The sequence below is a fragment of the Protobothrops mucrosquamatus genome, unplaced genomic scaffold (assembly GCF_001527695.2).
Source record: "Protobothrops mucrosquamatus isolate PMUCROS unplaced genomic scaffold, P.Mucros_1.0 scaffold3286, whole genome shotgun sequence".
NCBI lineage: Eukaryota > Metazoa > Chordata > Lepidosauria > Squamata > Viperidae > Protobothrops > Protobothrops mucrosquamatus.
This window is the reverse complement of record NW_015389277.1, coordinates 123,254-146,535: the sequence shown is the minus strand read 5'-3', so window position 1 is coordinate 146,535 and position 23,282 is coordinate 123,254. Positions and strand designations below refer to the sequence as shown.

Below are 23,282 nucleotides of genomic sequence, written 5' to 3'. Positions count from 1 at the left end.
ATATCAACCATTTAAAAATACATTGATATATAGCATGAAGAAATGACTAGCAAAATGACAATCCTATTAGTTTATTGCAATGAGAAGGACAAACAGTTCTATAGCATTTTAAGGAAATCCAAAAAAATATATTATGGAATAGGCCTAGGATGACAATGTGCTTGCCAAAAAGTACGTAGGTGTCTGGCCAACTCCCTACTCTATTTAATTATATTTGTTTAGATTCTTTTCATAAAAAATAAAAAATGAGAAGCTAACATGCTGAAACAAAGAAATAACATCAAGCATATCATGCATTTCTATCAAAGACTTTGAGGCCCATTTCCGTACCTGAGGAAATTGTTAGGAAAAAAAGGAAAGATGACTCTAGCTCAGTACTTTTGTTAGGCTTCAAGATCACACTCTCCAAGCATCCATTTCAAGACAATGCCCTCAACTCTCAAAATGTCAGATCTGCTCACTGGTCCAAAAGTGTTGAGGACACCTGGCCTAAACTTTTATAAATCACATTTCATTTTGTGAGAGTATCTGAAGCTGAAGATTTCCACTCTGAATCTCCAGTAAATCATTATTTGAGCTTTTTGTGAATTGTTTAAGGACCTGCTATCTGTAGGAGTTAATGGGGAAGAAAGTCTTGAGTGACAAGCAATTGCCTTGCAAAGGCCAGGTTCAATTATGTTAAGAGGGAAGGAGAGAGGGAGAGAGCACTACTAAAATGTCTACTTTGGCAAAGTGTCTCAACATAGAAAAGGGAACAGTCAACAGAATTGTACAATCAAAATCTTGTCACAATATAAACTTGAGTAGTTAGTCTTTGCTTAACAACCATACATTCAGCGACCATTGAAAGTTACGATGGTGCCGAACAAATGGTACTTATGCCCATCTCCTAAAGTTATAGCCAATGTAGGCACTCCCAGTCATGTGATCAAAATTTGGGCACTTGGCAGCCTGTCCAAATGGGAGCCCTTCAACTTTCCCATTGGCCTATCTCACCCCCTCTCTGTCCTTTTGGCCTCCTGCCCTCCATGCCTCCAACTGACATTTGCTGTCTTTTTACTCCTGTTGCCGATGAGGCATGCCCAGCTTGGCAGCTCCTGATTATGCAGGGCTTTCTACCCAAGTCATACTCAGCAGTTTTCTCATGAGACCTGAGGAAGAAGGCTTTGCATGTCCAGTGGCAGAGCAGAAGGCAGCAAAAAGACGGAAAAGGACTTTTTGATGATGAGCCCTGGAACATAGGAGTGACTGTAGCTGTGTGCTGTTAGACAGGACTGGCATGAATGCAGTTACATGTGGTGCTGCTGTGGCACTATGGCTTTTTGCTGCATGCAGCTCAAGGCCTTCTTGTAGCCTCAGAAGCGTGGGACACCAAGAAGCCCCTGAGCTACAGTATGGCCAGCAACCCAAAAATCACATGGTTCCGGGGCTGCTTGGTGCCCCACAAGGCAGGGTGCAGGACAGTCAAAAGGCCAGTGATTGCAGGGGAGTTGAAGGGGAGTCAGTCTCTTACCTTAGAAGAACTGAGGGTCAGGGCTGGGAGGGACCAAGCTGGGAATGGCTTGGATCAGGTGCTTAGATAACAACCAATGGATTCTGTTAATGATGGCAACAGGGATTGGCAGGATTGCCATTGCTAAGTGATGAAGTTACATGATGTCAATCTACATAACCACACAGTTTAGCGACGAATGTTCTGATCCAAATTGATGTCATAATTTGAGGACTATTTATATTTGACTCTAAATTTATTAGCAGTTTTTTAAACAAGTTTTCTACTCATCATCTTCTGTGGGCTGTTTCCGTTCTTTCTTGTATTCATCTGGTGAACTAACATTTGTTCTGGTAATAACACTAATGCAATACCAATTCAAGATGCTCCTTCCACATGAATGCAAGAGTTACAGCTGCCGTGAAAAACTGCCAGAACAAAAAAGGTATACAGATTGTGTAAACTGTATCAATACGATTTTAAATTGCCATGGCAACACTGACATCATCCAATCTCAACGGTAGAATACGTATTCCAAGAATGTTAGATTCCAAATATATTACAGAAAATAGGACATATGTGAAACAAAAGATTTTAGACAAATAGACCGTAAAAGCAAAAAAAAAGGAGTTTAAATGTACTTCATGTTATTTCATTCACATTAATAGAACAGAATATTTATCTTAATTAAATATTGCTTAATTTCATTACTCAAATCTCTTTATTAGTTTAAATCCTATCATACCTGTATGCACCTGAATTTGAATGAATAATGTCCATCAACAATTTGAAACAAAGTCAGAGAATTAATTTAATTTAATTAGAGCTATGGTGGCGCAGTGGTTAGAATGCAGTATTGCACGCTAGTTCTGCGGACTGCCAGCAGTTCAATTTTCACCTGCTCAAGGTTGACTCAGCCTTCCACCCCTCCAAGGTGGGTAAAATGAGGACCCAGATTGTTGGGGGCAATATTCTGATTCTGTAAACTGCTTAAAGAGGCCATAAAGCACTCTGAAATGGTATATAAGTCTAAGTGCTATTGCTATTTTTAGATTATTATTAGATTATTTTGCATGATGATCAACCATAAACTGCTGGATCCAAATTACCAACAATAGAAAGAAAACAGATATTCCCAAACTATTTATAAAGGGCTCAGTTGATACTACATTGTACAGAATAAAATCTACAGGAGTTCTTTTATACAAGAAAAACTATTTCAATTTAATTTCACTTCTCTCACACGATAGAAGCAGAATAAATTTTCTGCATGGGACATCAGTATTTTTAAATGAACCTCAATATTATTAAATGAATTTATCACACAAATATATAAAATCAGTATCTTTGCAGAAATGAAATGAAACCAATAATCAAAAAATTAGATTATGTGGTTAAAGTTTATTGATTTCTTTCAGAAGTCTTTGTTCCTGCTTAGATGCTGACATATTGCTAAGAAATAGATTGAAAAAAATCAATTATTTTGGAGGGTTTGCTATAGATGTCTTAGAAAAGACTATTTTTAAAAGGCTAAAAGTTCAGTTGTCAGTATTGAAATATACCATTCCCATACAAAATGTAGTTAAGAGTGCTACTGGAAAATATTCCCAAAAGAAAACCTATAGCCCAGGATCCCCAAACCCTGGGCCATGGCCCACTACCAGGCTGTGGCCCACTAGGAACCAGGCTGTGTGGTGGGCACTGGCACTCACAGTCCCACTCATGTGAGCAGCAGGCATGCGCACCTGCTGCTCAAACAAATGAAACTGATCATGTGTATGTGCGCACCTGCCCCTCGCACAAAAACATCCCCACTCTCTCTCCCCAGAAGGCCGCCACCCTGGAAACGTTGGGGAACGCTGCTATAGCCAATGGTGATTTATTTTTTAAAAAGGAGGATTAACTGAAATCACATAATGTGCAATAGCCAGTATGCACCTTCACAAAAAACTAAAAAAAACTGAAATGGAAGCCAGAAATGAATAAAAATCTCCCAGCAAACTGGATAATGGTGATCATCATATTTTACTTTTATTCTTTTTAAATAAGCTGTTAAATAATTACAGATAAACCTTCCGAAGGACAAGTTGTCCATCATTCCAATGTTCACATTCATTATGCAAAGAAAATCTATTCACTTGGACAGGTTAACAATTCCTAATAAATATGGCCAGTGGCTCCTACAAACTAAGGTTTTCAAATAGTTCTATGACAGAGTTTCTGGAAAGAAAAGTAAAATTTCCTGAAGGCAGAAAAACTAAAATAATTAGCGATTGATAACTTTGGGGAGATTTGGCATTTTAAAGATTTGTCATGATTCCCAACAGAAAAATGGCTTTGGCTAGTGACACAATCCAACGAAAGGATGGCGAGGAGAAAAAAATTAAACAATCTTGCTTGTTATTCCCACTTCATTTTTTCATTTATCATTTAGAACTAATTATTTTAAGATTATTTTTCCCTGTGTGCCTTTGCCATTTTTATTCTAACATCCGTGTTTGAAGAGTCACTTTTCTCACTATCTAAGCCAGGGGTAGGCAACCTTGGCTCTTTTATGACTTGTGGACTTCAACTCCCAGAATTCCTGAGTCAGCATGGCTGGATCAGGAATTCTGGGTATTGAAGTCCACAAGTCATAAAAGAGCCAAGGTTGCCTAGTCCTGATCTAAGCAAAATATTATTTTCTGGCTTTTAACAATTTTAAGATATCTTTTTTATCAACAAATGTATTTTTTATTTCTCCCTCAAATGAAGATATCAAACAAGAAGTCATCCTGATCAGTCAATTCTATACACATCATTAATAAAAATGAGGGGGGGAAATGAAGCAAAAATCCTTAAAATTAAACTCTGAATACAGATTTCATCTATTGTTATATATCATATAAATATAACTCTATATAACTATCTCTGTTTATCTATGTGTGTGTGTGCACACAGACACACACACACACATACATATGCTGAAAGTCAATCTATTATACAGTGTAGAATATTGGGACTACTCTAAGAAATTCAATTCTTTATACAAAAGAAGAAGCCAACTCTTTGGATTAAGCATCTCTCTCTAAACTGTTGTAAGGATTAAGAAGGCTTAATGGTTTTTATGGGGTTCAAAATTTTTAACCTTTTTCAAGTATTGAGCTAAATGTAAAATTAATCCACTCCTAAACTGTAAAAAAAATCAGACTAGTGGAAAAATTACTTTTCAGACCACTCTCTTTCATAAAAATGAAATGGTACTTTTAAAGTCAGATGGAAAACCTGTGGCCTACATATGGCCAAATTACCTTCAATGGTCCCCATCACCCTTGGAACTCAGACCATTTATTTACAATTGCCAACCTTGAACAAACAGGAATTCAATTTTCATTTGCTTTACTTTTGGCAGAACAGCAAATGAAACAGCACAAGATTGTGACAGGTAACAGGAGGCCGTGCCTCTGTGTGAATCTGTCAGCAACACAAAGGCAGCCCAGATATCTAAACACACATTATATTCTAGCAAGTAACTAACAGAATTAGTGAATAGCAGTTTGGTTTAGTTTCCCATAAGAAGATTGTCTCATGGGAAGGAGAAAGGTGTTAGAAAAGGATGATGGAATCTTTAAAACTAGGAGGAATATTGGGACGAGAAAGTATATCTTAGAGCAGGGGCGTCAAACTGCCGGCCCACGGACCAGTTTCATCATACCGAAGCCACGCCCACCCCACTGCCGGCAATGCAAAAAGAGTCGCGATACGTGACATGACGAGTTTGACACCCGTGTCTTAGAGGGAAGAGATGGAATAGCTGTTCAACAGACAACATTGGCCATTGAAAAAAATGTTATTTTATTAAAGAGCAAGTTGTCTGGAGATATGAAATGGGCTCTGCAGTTCTGATCTACATTAGGAGTGCTAGTTCAAGGGGAGCCAGAAGACTGCTGAAGTGGAGTGGTGAAGAATTCAGATAGGTGTGCTGAAGAAAGGTGCAGACTAGTGTGGGAGAGCATTTACTCAGTGGATGGTGTCAAAGGAACGTCATGTTCCACCCACCAAAATGTACTGCTGCTAGATTAAGAGAGACCAATGGTCAGTATCACAGCATCATTGTTCAGTATCTTTAATCTTTTCTGAAGTTTACTTAGAGTCTACAGAAATAGAACAGTATACATATAAATTAAACCAACATTATAGTGCGCACACATAAGCTATTAGACAACATTTAAGCTGCGAGTTTAACACACACAAAAGTTCCCCGTTGTCCTTTTCAAACCTTGAGACATGGCTTCAATGCTTTTCTGTTGGTTATCATTATAAACAGGCAAGAGAAGCCATGAGAGCCCCAGTTGACATATCTAGTTGTAAATTACACTTGAGAAACTAGGTTAGAATAACCAAAAAGAAACACCTAATTGGAACACTTATATTGATTTTTCATCAAATCATTAGAACTCATAAAAGAACCATTACAGATGTTCCAACAATAACAAAGCTCAAAGCAGGAAATAAAAAAGAAGAAAAAAGAAAGTTTAAGTCCACAAAGGCAAAGATAGATAATGACAAAAGAAGTGGTGGGACACATCTCTTTTGTATTTATGTTGGGATGTTGCAACATAAGAGGTGGATCTTGTATTATGACATCACAATGCATATTTCATCATTTCGACAAACCATACAACTGCTGAGATTTATGCATATAAGTGTCATTTATATGTCTGTAATCTGTAAATCAGTATTAACAATCCTAATTTTATAGCAACAGGGTTGTGATTTTAAAGTGCTGTTGGGTCTGGCACCGTAACAAATTGAAAACATTTTTGTTTCTGCCTCAGCCTAGCTTAGCACTGAAATTTTAGGAATCTATTATAAATCTATTGAAAATTAAAATTATGGGCATAAGGAATATAAATACCACAGAAGAACAGAAGCAATTGATATGCTTGTTCTTAAAAATGAAATTTCCTTACAGAATCTATTAAATGAAAGCCCTGTATCTAAAATATTACACTACTAAGCTAATTTCCTCAAAAATAAATTCTAACATAAATCTAAAGACATCTTAGAATATATGAAATAATAATACTTAAAAAAATAAAATATTGATAATGTCCTTTTAATTTTTAATAAGAATTCAGACTGTCAAGTCTTACCTTTGATGCCATTCTCATGAAAAGCTTATTTTGATCCTCTGATGTACTCATCTTTTCATTCCTGATCAAATCCTTCAGGTCCAAATTATCATCATCTTGAAAATATCGGACTCTTTCCTTATCCACATGAGTAGGGATCTAATAATCAGTACCAAAAAAAATCAAGATGTTGATATGATTGTCAACTTATTTTAAAACAAACCCATGAAAAATGTTATGAATCATGCTACCACACCCAACATCTGAAATTACAGGTAGTCTTTGACTTATGATCATTCAGGTCAGAACTTTGGATGGTCAGAACTTTGGATGGTGCTGAAAAAATTGACTTATAACCAATCCTCGAAATTATGACCATTGCAACATCCTCACAGTCACATAATCATGATTTAGCCACTTGGTAACTGGACCACTTTTACAACAGTTGCAGCATCCTGTGATAACACAATTGCAATTTGCAACCTTTCCAGCCATTTTCCAACAAGCAAAGTCAATGAGGAAGCCAGCAGGAAATGTCTCACTTAATAATCATGGTAATTCACTTAACACCCATGGGGAAAAAGTCATAAAATTGGGTGTAGTTCCATCATGTCTCTCTTAACTATCGCGCTGTTTAATGATGAATTTTCTGGTCCCACTACGATCATAAGTTAAGGACTTCCTGTGTAGAAAATCAGTTTCAACAAAATGTAAATTGATAGAATGCATGGAGTAATATAATTTTCTTTTTGGTATGATCAACAAAATAGGCATCTTGAAAAAGCTGTTCAAAATTATAGAAAAGCATCTTAAAGATGGGGTTTTTTTTTCCTTAGAACATTTTTACAAATCATCATTCCTTCAAAGGGAAAACAAAAACAGGGACATATAAAGCATTCTATTCTATTCAAAATGGACTATTCCAACCATTTCAAAAACCTTGTTCCTTCCCAAAACAGCTCAAGAAAATGTTTTTAAGTTTGAAACAGGTATTTCAAATCTTGATCCTTTTCAAATTGGAATGTTTTGAAAGCTCCTACAAAAAAGCAGATAAAATCTTAATTCCCCTTATTGATGAGCTGACATGAACTCTACTATTCCACAGAGGTCATAATAAAAGAGATGAATGAAATAGCTAAGGTCAAGGTCACTACTGCTCTAATGCCACCTCACACAAGATTTAGGAAGTATGAACTAATAAGACATAGTCTACATATTACTTATTTTATTAATATATGTATGTACTAATAAGAACACACACACACCATTTGATTCTTCCTCCTTCTGCCTACATGATCCAATGTTTCTTCTGGAATATTAACAGGCCATGCTCTGCCAGATTTATCAGTTCTGACCAAGATCGCTTCATGGTCTTCTTGAAAACCAGTTGTCTATTAAAATAAAAAAATAAAACAGAGATAGTTAACAAAATAGAAAACATTAAAGCAGGTGTTGCGCCTTAATTTATAAACCCAACAACTGTTATATACTAAATATGCCATTTAAACAGAACTGATGAAATCCAGAAAATTCAAAACAATTTTTTCTACTAAAATAAGCATAGAATTAAGATTCTTCCAAGAGCAAGATCTATACTCTACACATACAAATGACCTGTTTTGTATAATTTCTCTCACTAAGTGCTGATATTATAAGTAGGCTTGAAAATATTTTAAAATTAATGGACATGCATACATTAAAAGATCAAACAGAATTTCACCACACTTCAAAGTTACAGACCAGTTACAGACCACTTCAAAGTTACAGACCAGTCACCACACTTCAAAGTTACAGACCAGTTAATATGAAATGTTACCTTGAGCTGACGGGAAAGTGTCATGGAAAACCAAAATTACATGCCCATCAGAGCCCATCCAATCTTGGTAATACACGCCAGATTTTTGTGTTCATCCACTACCATGTGATCTTTACTGTGGAGGAAAAAACTGATTCACCACTCTCTACTCAGTGTGGGGTTGAGATTAGGTTAAACGGACATAATCTGCATTAGGATTAATTTGGTCAAAAGTTTCTAAGAGAATCTGGAAATGGAATTGAGTCTCTTTTCTAAAGTAAGGATTTGTACTTTCCCAACTAGCTAACCCTTTCTCAAGTGTTCTTTTTATTTGTACAAATAACTAAATAGCCATATCCAATAATGTCTGGGGTGTTTTACCAACTGACAGCAGTGGGGCAGTGGTTAGAATGCAGTATTGCACGCTAACTCTGCCCACAGCCTGAAGTTCAATCCTGACACGGCTCAAGATCGACTCAGCCTTCTACCCTTTCAAGATCTGTAAAATGAGGAGCCAGATTATTGGAGGCAGTATGTAAACTGCCTAGAGAGTAAACTGCCTGTAAAGCACTATGGGGTAGTATATAAATTAAAGTGCTATTACTATTGCTATTATTTTTTTTCTCCTTACCACTAACTCTCAAATTCTATCTCTGTACCATCTGTATTCCTACAATCAGCAATATATCAGGGTATATTAAGTACATGTTTAGTTTATTTTCTTGGCATAATGAATGGCAATAGTGGCTGTGTTTGTTTTGGCTCAACATAATTGTAACAATTAACTATGGATTAACATTGTGTCTATGTGTTTGTGCCTTTGAGCCAGTGCCGATTCCTGGTGACTGTAGACATCTTGGCAAGCTTTTGAAAATGGTTTGCCATTCCTTTCTTCTTAGGACTAGGAGACAGAGTCCAGGGACATTCAGCTGGCTTCACACTTAAGCTGAAACTCACACTGTCCAGGGGTCTCTAGCCCTGTACTTTAAATACCAAACTTAATCTGCAAGGCCAGTCAAAGAATAATGAGTGCTAAAAAGAAGAAAAGAAGAGTTTCTTTCCTCACTCCACCCGTGAAAAATAGCAGGAATCAGATTCTTTCCTTATTTTTCAACAACATTGCTGCAAGTATAGCAAAATGTTGTAACCTTCCTCTCTTTTTCCACAGTGTGAGTTTGGTATTCTTTAGATATGCTTATCCCGGTCTTCCATGAAAGCTTCATAAGGAAGCCTATCGTCACATAAAACAGAGCCTGAAATAATATTTTCAACTTTCCTGCAGGCCTTTCTTGCCTCCATAAGATGCAAGTGTGTATTTCTATTTATAAGCTTTGGAAACAGAAATTAAGAGCAGAATATAAATTTCTCACTCAGTCATTAGAGAAGCAGCAGCTCACTGTCTGTTAATTGATTAAATTAACTCTAATAAGGGGACTGTCATCAAAATTGGGCACATTAAAACTGACTTTGTCAACTTTGATGTAGGCTGAAATAAATCTATATCCAAGTCATTTTCAGGCAAATAAACAATGTGTCGAACTCACATCTGTTCTGCAAATAAATGACAGCTCACACCCTGAAAATTCTAAGACTCAAAAGAAAAAAAGTTCTGTAGTTATAGAACTATCAAAGCTCTAAGGGCTTAATTATATTCTTTAGAAAAACCAACACAGCAATAATAAAGGAGTGGGGGGAAAAAACCCTGCAGATCTGTATATTTTGCCCATGCTATATTTTGCTCTGCAAACAATCTCCCTCTTCCTGCACAAAAGATTCATCATACTTTTTGCATAAGCAAATCTTTTAGAAAAGTTAATAGTTCTTGGCAACTACTGATATTTTGTATTATTTCCAGATATGGGACATGCTTTAATTACTAAATATCGTACCTCGAATAAGAAGAGTCCCTGATTATGAATACAGTAGTTTATATTAATCAAAAATAAAAAAGAAGGAAAATTTGGATATTGCCATCAACAGTATTCACATATTTGTTTGTAAAATTATGAGAATTTCTCATGGTCATGCAACTGAATTCCACGGAGCCTTTGAAAGATGTAATATTACAAATCCCTCATGCCCTGTAGATGTTTCATAATACTTTTATTAAAGCATTTTACTGATGTATTGTTCATAGCTATTGGACAATTTTTCATGCATGGTCCAAAAGGACTCTGATATTCCCTTTATAATAACTACTGTATTTTATATAAGTACTGTTTTAAAGGATTGCTTTATATAACTGTCCTATGAGAATTTCTCACTAATAGTATATAAAATTGAATTCCATGCAGCATCTAATGCCATAAATCCCTCATAACTTGCAGATGTTGGTAAGTATTGTTATTAGTCCCCTCCCCCAAAAACACAACCCTCTACGTTGCCATTGGACAACAATCCTCCATATAATGTTTAAGACACTGGTACCTTTAAATTGCCTATTTATTCTGAAATAAGTCAATGAAATATGCAGTAAGGTATACAAATAACTGTAGTTTAAAATACTTGTCAATCAAAAAGCCTCATTCAAATTTCATAGAAGCTCCTTCATGAACTACTTTCATGAACTTACTATCCACATCAGGAGCTTATTTTATTATTTATTATTTGCTCAAGATTAATGGCAGATTAATCTACATAAGAGTTACATTTTTAATGACATAAATGAGGAAAAGACAACATGACTTATTCTTTGGAATTCATATGTTCAATAAGGAGGAGGAGGAGGAGGAGGAGGAGGAGGAGGAGGAGGAGAAGGAGGAGAAGAAGAAGAAGAAGAAGAAGAAGAAGAAGAAGAAGAAGAAGAAGAAGAAGAAGAAGAAGAAGAAGAAGAAGAAGAAGAAGAAGAAGAAGAAGAAGAAGAAGAAGAAGAAGAAGATGTAGTAGTCATGTGTACTTTAATAAAGTCACTGCTACAAAGAAATGGACTTAAAATTTTTCATGAAAATGCTGCCTTGCTAGGCTTGGCTATCTACAAAACCTTCATTCACCAGAAAGTAGTTGGTGAGATTAACTCTGCCATCCCATTTAGCTGACTAGATGGCCAAAATTAGTTTTAAGAAGGCAGAATGGCATGTTGTTATTCTTTTAGAACCAGATTTCGAGTAGGATGTAGTATAATTTCAATATAATTTTAAAAGTATCCAGCTTTTGTGAAGAAAATCACTCATTAACTCGTTTGGAAATACACAGAGCATCAATAATACAACTGAATTTCAGCCACAACAGAAATGTCATCTGACTTAATTTAGAACCTGAAAAATTACAGGAATCAAGAAAATCACAGGAATTATGCAAACATTATTTCCAATCTTTAAAAAGAGAGTGATTTCATGATTTGGAAGACTCCAATACTTACAGATAAATAAATGAACATATTAGAACAAAATGCTTCTTAATTGAGAGAACATGTTCACACTATGGGTTTGTGTAACATGAAAAACCTTAAGCTATGATTTACTAAACATAGTAAATTTTCAGATGAATGGGACCCATTAATAAAATAGATACGTAAGGAATGCAGCCTTGAAGCAGCTACCTTACAGCAAATCTTATCAGAAGATTCCCATGGTAACCCCTTGACATGTTTCTTTTCATTAAGACAATTATTCTCTTTTTGAAGATATTAACTGTAGAAGGTCGGGAAGTAACCCAAGATCTATTACTAATGAACATGCATGCTTACGTCTTCTATTATTTATGCATATATGTGCCTGCATCATTTTCCCTTCCTTTTTGGAATGTGTGAATATCAACGCATCTCTTTGTTTGCAGGGGTGTCTCTCACTATTTGTTTGGTGGCTACCCTCCAGCATGTGCTATCTAATAAAGTCTGCAGTGAGCCTTGATTATTTGTTTTGTGTCCTGTGTTTTGATTCCAAACATAAAAAACTGTTTTGATTCCAAACATAAATAACTGATTTACATAACATATTAAATAAAACCAAACACACATTATGGCTTCATGCAATGCGTCAACATAGCCAGTTATAATAACAACAACAACAACAACAACAACAATAATAATAATAATAATAATAATAATAATAATAATAATAATAATAATAATAAAAACTTGAAAGGGACCTTGGAGGTCATCAAGTCCAACCCCCTGCTCAGGCAGGAAACCCTACACCATTTCGGACAAATGGCTGTCCACTTTCTTCTTAAAAACTTCCAGTGTTGGAGCATTCACCGCTTCTGGAGGCAAGTTGTTCTACTGGTTAATAGTTCTGTCAGGAAGTTTCTCCTTAGTTCTAGGTTGCTTCTCTCCTTGATCAGTTTCCATCCATTGCTTCTCGTCCTGCCCTCAGGCGCTTTGGAGAATAGCTTGACTCCCTCTTCTTTGTGGCAGCCCCTGAGATATTGGAAAACTGCTATCATGTCCCCCCTCGTCCTTCTCTTCGTTAAACTAGACATACCCAATTCCAGCAGCCGTTCCTGCTCTAGATCAGATTTTAATTTTCTAATTTTGGACAGGAACTACATCTTTTGCATAAGATCACTCTCTTTGCGGTAAAGGCATAAAATTAAGGCCAGCTCCTATGGATCAACATATCAGTATGGTAGTCCTTCAGGTTTGAAGGCATGCTATGGCTGTGGACATGGCTTGACAGTCCCATTTTGCCCTTGCCATGGACTCCCCAGCAGGCGCTGTCAGCAGCTGCAGCTTGTAGTTCCCTTGGTGGATGCCACAATGGAGTAGGATTTCTTTCACAGCATTGACCTTGAGGTCTCTTCCCAGACTCCAGTACATCTATAGGGCAACTAGCAAGGCATACGAAGGTTATCCATTTTGATGACATGTCCTACTAATTTCATTTGGGCTCTGATAATCAGGGATTCAATGTCGATATACCTTACCAGTTTCTGGCAAGCCCTGTGCTATGAAGCTTCCATCGGTTTTGAAGGCAAGAGCTGCCAAAATCTGATATAAAACTGTGAACAGCATCACAGAATAACACCCAAGGTTACCACAATAATGGAGTTTCAGTGCCTCCATTGTGTTAGACTCTTCCAGAGTGGGACTGCAGAGCCAGCTCTGTGTTCACAGATGAACTGCACATCAGAATTTAAACTTGAAAGACTAACATACGTAAAAAGCCTTCTTTTGGCATCAGAACAATTACCTTAAAATTATAAAGTACAAGAAATTGCATGCTGCACATACTCTGTGACATATATCATATGTATTTGATTAATCAAGCATTGTGTATAATTATATCAATTGTATATAGAGATTACATAGTAGAAGCTTTACCACCAATCCCTGCATTTGAATTCAACAAGCCTCCTAGCCCTAAAAGAGCCCTTGGTGGATGGCATGCTAACTAAAATAATGCTGTTAGGTAGACTATTCCATAATTTCACATCAGAAATTGAAAAGGCTCCACAATGCAGCATAATTGGAACACAACACACAGCTGAGCAAAGCAGACTGATTACATGAGGTCAGTATCTATGAAAATGGCCCTGATTTTCAATATTTATTGGGTAATTAATAAAATTTTAAGAATAGCTCTGTCACAGAGAGGGGAGGAAAGGGAAAAATAATAATTCCTAAAGACAAACATAAAAAAAGCTGGGCTAATGAAAAACATATGCACAGGTCCGATAGGGTGCAAAATAAATGTAGTTCTCTACTAAAACTAAACAAAATTAATCCAGATCGAGTATCACAAAAGAACAGCAATATTTAGATAAAGAAGACATATAGCATTAATAAGCAGAGTGGAATGGAAATATTTAGAGCAGGAGATCCCACCCCTGCTCCATGGACCAGCACCAGTCTGCGGCATGCCAGCAATGGGGCAGCGCAAACAAGCAAAGCCCCATCTGCAGGATGCAGGCAGTATGCAAAACCACACGTCCTCCGGTCTGCGGGAAACCTCTCTCCACAGAACTGGTCCCTGGTGCCCAAAATATTGGCCACTTCAGGTTTAGACCAGTATGTCTCAACCTGGCAATTATTAAGATATCTTGCTAGCTAGGAAATTCTGGGAATTGAAGTCTACAGATCTTAAGGTTGCTAATATTGACAAATACTGGTTTAGTCACACTGGACAAACTGGATGTTTCAGTGAATCCCCTAAGTCAGGGGTGTCAAACTGCCGGCCCGCAGGCTGGTTGCATCATACGGAGGCCGCACCCATCCCAGCTCCGGCAATGCAAAAAAAGTCACGATACGTCACGTGACGTGGCAAGTTTAACACCTGTGCCCTAATTGATCAAAAACTAACTTAATCTCTGAATTACTGCAAATCTGAATGCATACTTATTATTTATGCAACCAAGTAAGTAACTCCAATGAATAGGGAATAAAACGGGACAACCAAAACTAAGATTTGAGACTAAAAGGAGAGGTTCTGAGTAAAGTTCATCAACTTGCATATTAAAAGAGAATAAAAATAAATCAAGCCTGAAAAACAGCCACACAAAATAATGTGTTCACCGACTTCATGGACTTCTGAATTAATTATTGTGCTCTGCAAAAAGGCTGGTGAGATCAAATTTTGAGGTTTTAGCAGTATATTGTACCTTGAGAGTGAAAATTAAATTTGGGGCAAAATGGGAGAACTCCCAACACTATATGCAAAAGTATCTGGAAAAGACAAAACAAAAATCTCCTTTTTCAGTTTTTCAAAACATTTCCTGCAACCTATTTAGCAACAAGGCATCAGCCGCAGTTCTAGCTTTTTGCATGCAAGCAGCGCTTCTTCTGGGCTCAGCAGAAGTGCCAGGATCAGTATGCTTTCCAGCTGATTGGTGCTTCTTCTGGGCTCAGCAGAAGCACCAGGATCAGTGCCAAGCTCCAGCTGGAGCTTGGCGCTGATCCTGGCGCTTCCGCTAAGCCCTGACAGCCCTGCAGCTCCAGCCATCTCTCGCTCAGGCTTGTGCGGTGCTGCCACCGGTTCAGCTCATTCCCCTCCCGTGCTACCCCTTTTCTAGGATGGTCGCGTACCACCTGCCAGGTGCCAATGTACCACAGGTGGTACCCGTACCACTGGTTGAAAAGCCCTGTCTTAGACAATAAAAAGAACATATGACAACTGAATCCATGGCTTCACTATCAAACAAGGGCAAGAGAGCTCAATCTAAAATGTCAACCAAAAAATACAACAGAACAGGAAAATTAGATTTTTTTAAGACCAAAGAAATCATAAGACAATTTATAGCTTGAGGTAGGAATACTCAGGAGTAATGAAAAGATATATGGGAAGTTATTATTTGATAGATAGATAGATAGATAGATAGATAGATAGATAGATAGATAGATAGATAGATAGATAGATAGATAGATAGATAGATAGATAGATAGATAGATATAATTATATATAGATATCATACTTATACATACACACACAAATGTATGTATGTATGTATGTATGTATGTTATATACTCCAATAAGTGGGTACAGGTAATCCTCAACTTACAACAATTGAGCCCAAAATTTATGTTGTTAAGTGAGAACTTTAAGTGAGTTTTGCCCCATTTTACTACTTTTCTTGCCACCTTTGTTAAGTGAATCACTGTAGTTGTTGAATTAGTAACATGGTTGTTAATTGTTGCGAGCCCACAACAAGGCTCGTATGAGCATGGCCACAAGCACCTACAACAAGGCTCGCGCAAGGGGGGCCAAAAGCGCCTGCAACGAGGTGTGAGCATTGGCCGGCAACTCATGTGGCTTAGTGGCGATTAGGCCACAGCCCGGTAATGGGAACCCCTGTTCTAGTCCAACCCCCAACTAGTTAGTTCCACTTACCCCTGTACTTCCCACTTCCCCTCTGCTTATCTTTTTAATTTCAATTATGGTACTTCCATTTTTCATTTTTATTGTTTTATTCCTTTGCTATTATTATTTCTATATATTTTTAGCATTTGTTTCTGTTTTATTATTTAAGCCACTCAGAATAGCCCTTCGGTAAAATGGGTGGCTAAATAAATAAATAAAGTAAATAAGTAAGTAAGTAGGAAGCATGAATAAGATTTAAAAAGATAGAAAAGCTGGATTTTTTTTTTACAAATGATAATATATTTGTTGAGAGAGTGAATAATTAGGAACTAATTCCACAGGAAATTGAGGTACAACAGGCAATAGTCTAGCTGTTAAAGATGGAAGCACCAGAAGCAGATGAAATTCCTACTGAACTGTTGAAAGTTACATAAGGAAGCAGAAGTCCTAACAATTCTACATTAACAAATATAAACAAGTCTGAGGCCAAATCAAAAACAGATTGGGATATAAGTTGAAAAAGGAGAATGCAAGAAAATATACCAATTATCATTCCTCATACTGGTAAAGTTTTGCTTAAGATCTCGCAAAACAGCAAAATACTAAATTAACACAAAGATTTCAGAAAAGCACATGAAATATAATTAGCTAAAATAACTTGGAGAAACCAAGTGGTTCAAAATACGTAAGGAAGTGAAGCATTATTTTCCCTATATTAGTTTAACTTATATAGTTAACTTACATAATTATAGTAAAAGAATGACAAGACTGGAAGATATTAAAAAATGAAGTTTGAGATGTGCAGATATTACTTTGTTACCTAAAAGTAAAAACAACTTAGAACAATTTTTTATAAAACTAAAAATGGAAAGTGAAAAAAATGGGTTAATGCTGATACTGAGAAAAATAGTTACTAACAACCTGTATGACTAATGAATAAGATGACGGTGAATAAGCGAAGACAATAGGGTTTTTTTAGGCTCAAAAATGAAGCTGACAGTGTGCTGGAGAAGAATAAATTCTAGAAAGAAAAGCAATACAGATAGATCATTGTTTAGTGACTGCCTCATTTGGCAATTGCCATTATGACGATAATGAAAATGCAATTTTGCAAACAATCCTCACATTTGTGACCTTCACAGGTGTGTAACACAAAAGGAAGCTTTACTTAATGATCAAACTGACAATCCCAATTGTGATTGCTAAGTAAGCACTACCTACAATTAACTTAAGGTCATGAGCATACATTTCTTATAGCAATAAAGACTTAAATAGTTAAAGCAATGGTCTTTCCAGTGGTAATGTATGGTCGTGAAGCTGCACAATAAGAAATGCCAAGAGAAAAATGGAAAACACTTCCAGATTATGCACTTGGAACAAGCTACTAAAAGTAGCATAAATGAGAGGAATCACCCATCAAAAAATATGACTTACTCTCTTAAAAGTAATCAATAAGTAGAAAACCACATACTTTGAGCATTTGAGGCACTTGAATGATGGACCAGGAAAAACAATTATTACGCTTGACAAAGTTAAGGAAAATAGAAGAGGAAAACAATGGACAGAGTCAAGATTATTGGAAAGAAAACAATAGAGACAGGTCAAGTTAGTGAGTACTGATCCATATCATCACCAGACATCAAACCCTAGTTAATGACATTTGACTACTTGGTGGTAGCAGAAAAGTTTCTATATTGAGATAATCAGAATGGAATTTGACATTATCTTCCTCCGGTCTGAAAGTCTTACAAGGATTTCACATTTTCCGATACTAACTAGAGTATTCTTGAGAATATGATGTAACCTTGGAAAGTAAAAATAGTTTCATACTGTAACTTTGATAAGAGCAATTTCAAGATAAATTATGCATATATTCAGCTGGGTTGTAGAAACATGATATCAGCTAATCCAAACAGGATTTCCTCTACTAACCTTTTATTTAGTTGGTATTGCAACTCTGCTACCATAAACTATTTTGTTATCTTGTGTATGGTTTCCATTCTTTGGTCATTAAGAGTTTTCAGGTATCTGAAACCCCTTCCTCTCAATCCAGAATGAATTAAGCAATCCACCCATCTGAAGGGAATGAGGTTATGAAAGTATCAAATAAGTTAAGGATTTGTCTTATCTTAGACTTAGACATAAGATAAAAAGTGTGGTCAATGAACACCAGCAAAAGGCTTAACTTCCAGAATGTATATATATTCTAAAAGACATTTCAAATATTCCAGTCACTGGCACTGGGCGCCATATAAATTTAATATATTATTATATCTTGAAAAATATTCAGTTGAATTGTTGCAAACCTAGTGATACTAAAGAATCTGAATATCATATCTGATGCCTGTCAGTTTCCTCCTTTACTGACCTCAGTCATCTAATTAAAAAAACAAAGGTTCCACCCTGTCGTATCATATACTTCTCACAAAGGTTTGAAAAAAGTATAAAAATAACACAATGATCTAATCAACACACGTACGTACATATATGTTACAAACTTCCAATTAACTGAAAGACCATCCATATTTCCCAGATGCAATGGCTGAAAGCCAAACATCTTTATTTAACGAATATAGCTTAATTACTCATCTTAAACTGTCTAATTACTTGTATGATATCTTTTCTATACATTTTGGAAACCTCTGACTAATGACCTTTAGAACACCAATTACACATATGCTTATATTGATGAGTTTCTTATATAATTGCTTCTCAAAATTTAAACACCATTAATTGGATGACATTGAATCAGGGAAGAAGCAATTTTGGTTTAATTAATGCATATTTTAGATTTTGAAACTAAGCCAAACGTGTGAATTTTATAACCCTCTCCAGCATAGGTTATGCCGCTTGAGATGACAATGAATATAAAAACTAATNAGCCGGAACGCGGCGGAACCGCGTTCCGGCACCTTTTTCCGGGCCGGCCGCACCGGAAATAGCCCCTCCCACACCGGAAATAGCCCCTCCCAAATTTTACTTGCATTCCTGTTCTCTAAAGGGGCGGTCCTAGGGTTTGATGAGGGCGTGGCCAGGTTTGAGTTCCGCCACCTTTTCTCCGAGAAAAAAAGCCCTGCCATCAGTGGTACATTTTTGCACATCCTTCCTTGTTCCATCTGACTCATCAACACTGCTCCTATGAGCCCCAAAGTAATGCCTCCTTTCCATTACATAATTTGGCAGTTTCTGTTCATTAGCTGTGATCTGAATGAAACAATTACTTCCATGCAAAGAGATATCTATTCACAGAGTACCAACCAGATCAGATTTAAAGGGATTAAATTAAAAACTTGGTCAATGAAAATGCTGAAAAAATGACTTGCACAGATTAACCTTACTTTATTTCTACCTTCAATATTAAAATAATAATATCTGTATTAAGGTTTTTGGCTCCATTTATTTAATGCAGCCATACGTTATCATTTGTAGTAAAACCATCCTCTGCTATAACTGCACATTACTATATCCTTATAATATATCCTTATAATATCCTTTTTATTGGCTGTTTGAAAAAGGCCTTTATGTTTTACTCTTCTGAAATAACTTCTCCTATTTTCCACTGGTATCCATGGTACTCAGAATTAATTCCCAAACTTACATCTTTTAGGTGGTTTTGGATCATTGTTCTTCCATTTTCCCTGACTTTTACTGTTTCATGTATCTTTCTAACATATCTTTTGAGTGAAGAACTGTTGAAACTGTTCTTTGAAGTGCCATAAACCATAGCATCATAGTTTACTTATATTCGTGGCACATACGTGATCCTAAAAACATTCTAGAATTCATAAAAATTCAAATACTTATGTCTTAGCTCAAAGAGAAATTATTTGGCAACACATTAAATTTGATGACTTTCTAATTTGCTGTTCTTTCTTGCCTGGTGTTTCTACTTACACTTATGATTACACTTTTCAATTTGGGGCATAGATTTAAAATGCGCTGCCTAAATCAACTTGGAGTATCTTGAAATATGCTTAACTTTCAAATAGTTCCTACCACTTCTTTCCAATATGAAAAGAACATTCAATGACAGTAATTGTTGCCTTAAATCAGACGTGTCAAACACAAGGCCTGGGGGCCGGATGCAGCGCGCAAAGTGGTTTCATGTGGCCCGCGAAGCCATCCTGGAAACAGTGAGGAAATCGCCCCTTCTGCCTTGGCCCTGGCTGGCTGGGAGCCAATGTACAATTTTGTGGTGGCCATCTATGCTGAAACGCATTCAGTCTTAGCTCTACAAGGCCGTCTGGAAATAGTGAGGAACCAGCCCCTGCCGCGTCGGCCCCACCCCCTGGGTGCATGCTGGGGAGGTGTCACCCTTTGTGAGGAATGAAGAAATGCACCATCGCCTGGAAGTGGCCAGCAAATGGCCCTCGCCTACTTCACATATCTGGCTTGATGGGCTCCGGGGGAGGGGTTTCGGCAGACAGCGGGGCACTCTCCTCACAGCGCCAAGAGCTGAGCGAATCTGATGAGAAGTGCAATGCTGCCTAGCCCCCAGCCTGCCCAGTTTCAGCAGGCAGCAAGGTGCAAATCTGGCGAGCTTCGCACCTTCAACCTGTCGGTGCTGTGAGAACGCCCTGCTGCCTGCCGAAACCGGGCAGGCTGGGGGCTGGGCGGCATTGCGCAGGTAACGTTGTCTCTCACGCTGCTCATGGCTTCCCCTCCCAGAGCCCACCAAGCCAGATATGTGAAGTAGGTGAGGGCCATGTGCTGGCCATTTCCAGGTGATGGTGCATTTCTTCATTCCTCACGAAGGGTGACACCTCCCCAGCTGCGTTTCTTGCCTGCTTTTCTCCCTCCCTCATCTCAAATATTTTCCCACCACTCTGTACTTAGGAAGGAAGGAAGAAAAGAAGGAGAGGGAGGGTCTGAGGGAAGTCTTGCCTTAGTCCTGCCCTGCTTCCCTTTCACCATCCCCTTGCCCCCTCCTCCTGGCCTATCCTGGGGGCCTCCCATCCTATTGCTAAGGAAGCTTTGGATACAAAGCCAGGTCTCCTCCCATGGAGAGGGAATGGGCCTCCCTCTGACTTTGCCCTTGTACCCATCATGAGCAATCTGGCTAAGGAGAGCAAGCACAGCAGCAGCAGCTTTGAGGAGGAGGTGCAGTTGGGCACCCCCTTGGGGAAGTAGGGCTGGGCTTGGTGTCGCGGGTGCTTAAGTGCCAGGCTGGGCGTTTGACCTCTGCTGCCCAGGGCTCCAGGCAGCCCGCACCACCATCCAGCCCCCCCACATGGCTTGAGAGGAACAGTGAGGCTCCTCCAGTGGACCATGCCTTGGCACTTGCCCTGGTCCCACCCCCTTCTGCCAGAGACCTTCAGATCTGTCCCATTCCTGCCCAGGCCCCCACAGGCACCCTTGATGCGAATGATGTAGAGCTGGCAATGCCCACCCAGTAGGCCACACCCACTCCATTCACGCCCACCCAGTAGGCTGCACCCACCCTGGCCACACCCACCCGGCCCAAGGGCAACCGCAACGCTGATGCAGCCCTCAATGAAATTGAGTTTGACACCCCTGCCTTAAATGAAAAAAATAATTAATATTATATCTACTGCATTTGAAGCTTCTAAAAGTAGAACAGCTGAAGTTTAACTAATTGGTGTGGAATATTGTATGCATATAACTGATAAATGCACCAGGGTGATATTTGAGCAAGTTTAAAAGCCAGGAAATTGGCACAGAAGCACACAGCTCTTTGCTTTTTAAGTATACAGTTTTATTGCAGCATTGATGCTAACTACAGCTTCTGTGCTTAATCAGAGCATAAAGGTGCTTGACTGCTTAATATGTACTGTTTATTATTTGCTGCCCAGAGTTATGTATTTAAGATAATCAGTTATATTTTTTTAACTAAACTAACTTTCACTTCAAACATTCACTACTATCATGAAGGTATGAGTAAAATCATATTCAAAGTAATTAGTAAACATAATTCATATTGGTAAACAATTTTTTTTAAATTTGGGCTAAAGGTGGTCAACCCAGGATCTTTTTTCCATACATACCTAGCTTCCCAAATCACATTACCATATTACCAAAATTCAGATAATTACATTTAATGGCACCATTTTCCTTTTTGGCTTAATACACTGATGCTTTTACTGAAAAAAAGGAACCATTAATTTCACTTGAAAACAGAAGAGAAAATGAGCAGAAATTATTATGAAACTGTCATCTAACCTCATTCCCTGCAATTACTGGCTTTTACAATTGTTTATGAGTAGCATTCTGAAGATAATTAAAGCAGTAAAACTTTACAGTCTAAATAAATATCAAATGCTTCTGAATATATTAGAATACAAAAGACAAAAGAATATACTTTTCTTCAAAATTTCTCATACAAGCCACAATCTTACAAAAATCTTTAAAAAATATTGTCACTTGCACAATGCATTCACTAATTTTAAGATCTCAAGTGAAGATGCTTTTATGAGTCTAAATGCATTTATTTCCAAATATGTCCCTTTCTGCTTTTAACAATGAAGAATGCATATATAGAATGCATTCAAATGTGAAAATACAAAGATTTTCTTACATTTAATTTCCATTTTTTCAGAAACCCGTCCTTTTTAAACTTTTATTCAGTTAATTTCCACTTTTACAACTCATACATAATTATTGAAGTACTGTCTGGCATGATTATACTGGAGCCAAGAGATCTGCTTTTGTTACTTGCATGCTAATATAAAAATGAAAAACAGCACTGTTGAACAATGTAGTTTATTTAATTAAACTAGCTAGTTCTATAAAGTGAGTTAAGTTACTCCTCATCAAGGAAGTTATCATATTAGAATTCTGAAATGTATTAGAAGAAAAAAAAAGTGTCATTATTTGATCTATTTAAGTTTTCTTCATTTATTTAAGCATTCAGAATTTTTGCATAATTAATATTAAATGTGAACACCAACAGCATGATACTGAACTTTGAATAAGGATAAGCCATTCGTAGAACTCCAGTTCTGCCACTAATGAAGGAAGCTGGGAGTTGAAGGTTAACAATTTTAAGATGGGCACAGTCCTACTTAGACATAGATATGAAATCAGCCAGATATTCAGCTGCATCATCAAATCATCCAGAAAACTCTGGTGTCAGTACAAGTCCTAACATCTTGCGTAGAGAAGAAATATGGCTGGAATAAATCTTTAGA

At 37.3% G+C, this 23,282-nt stretch overlaps 1 protein-coding gene across 1 annotated transcript in view; it reads right to left on the bottom strand.

The window, feature by feature from the left end:
* Window positions 1–23,282, bottom strand: part of CWF19L2 (CWF19 like cell cycle control factor 2) — a 78,262-nt gene that overhangs the window by 21,515 nt on the left and 33,465 nt on the right. Inside the window, exons 11-12 of the mRNA XM_015826765.1 lie at window positions 7,872–7,997; window positions 6,628–6,765 (exon numbers count right to left, since the gene is read on the bottom strand). Of these exons, the coding sequence (XP_015682251.1) occupies window positions 6,628–6,765; window positions 7,872–7,997 (264 nt within the window). The remainder of the gene's footprint in view (window positions 1–6,627; window positions 6,766–7,871; window positions 7,998–23,282) is intronic.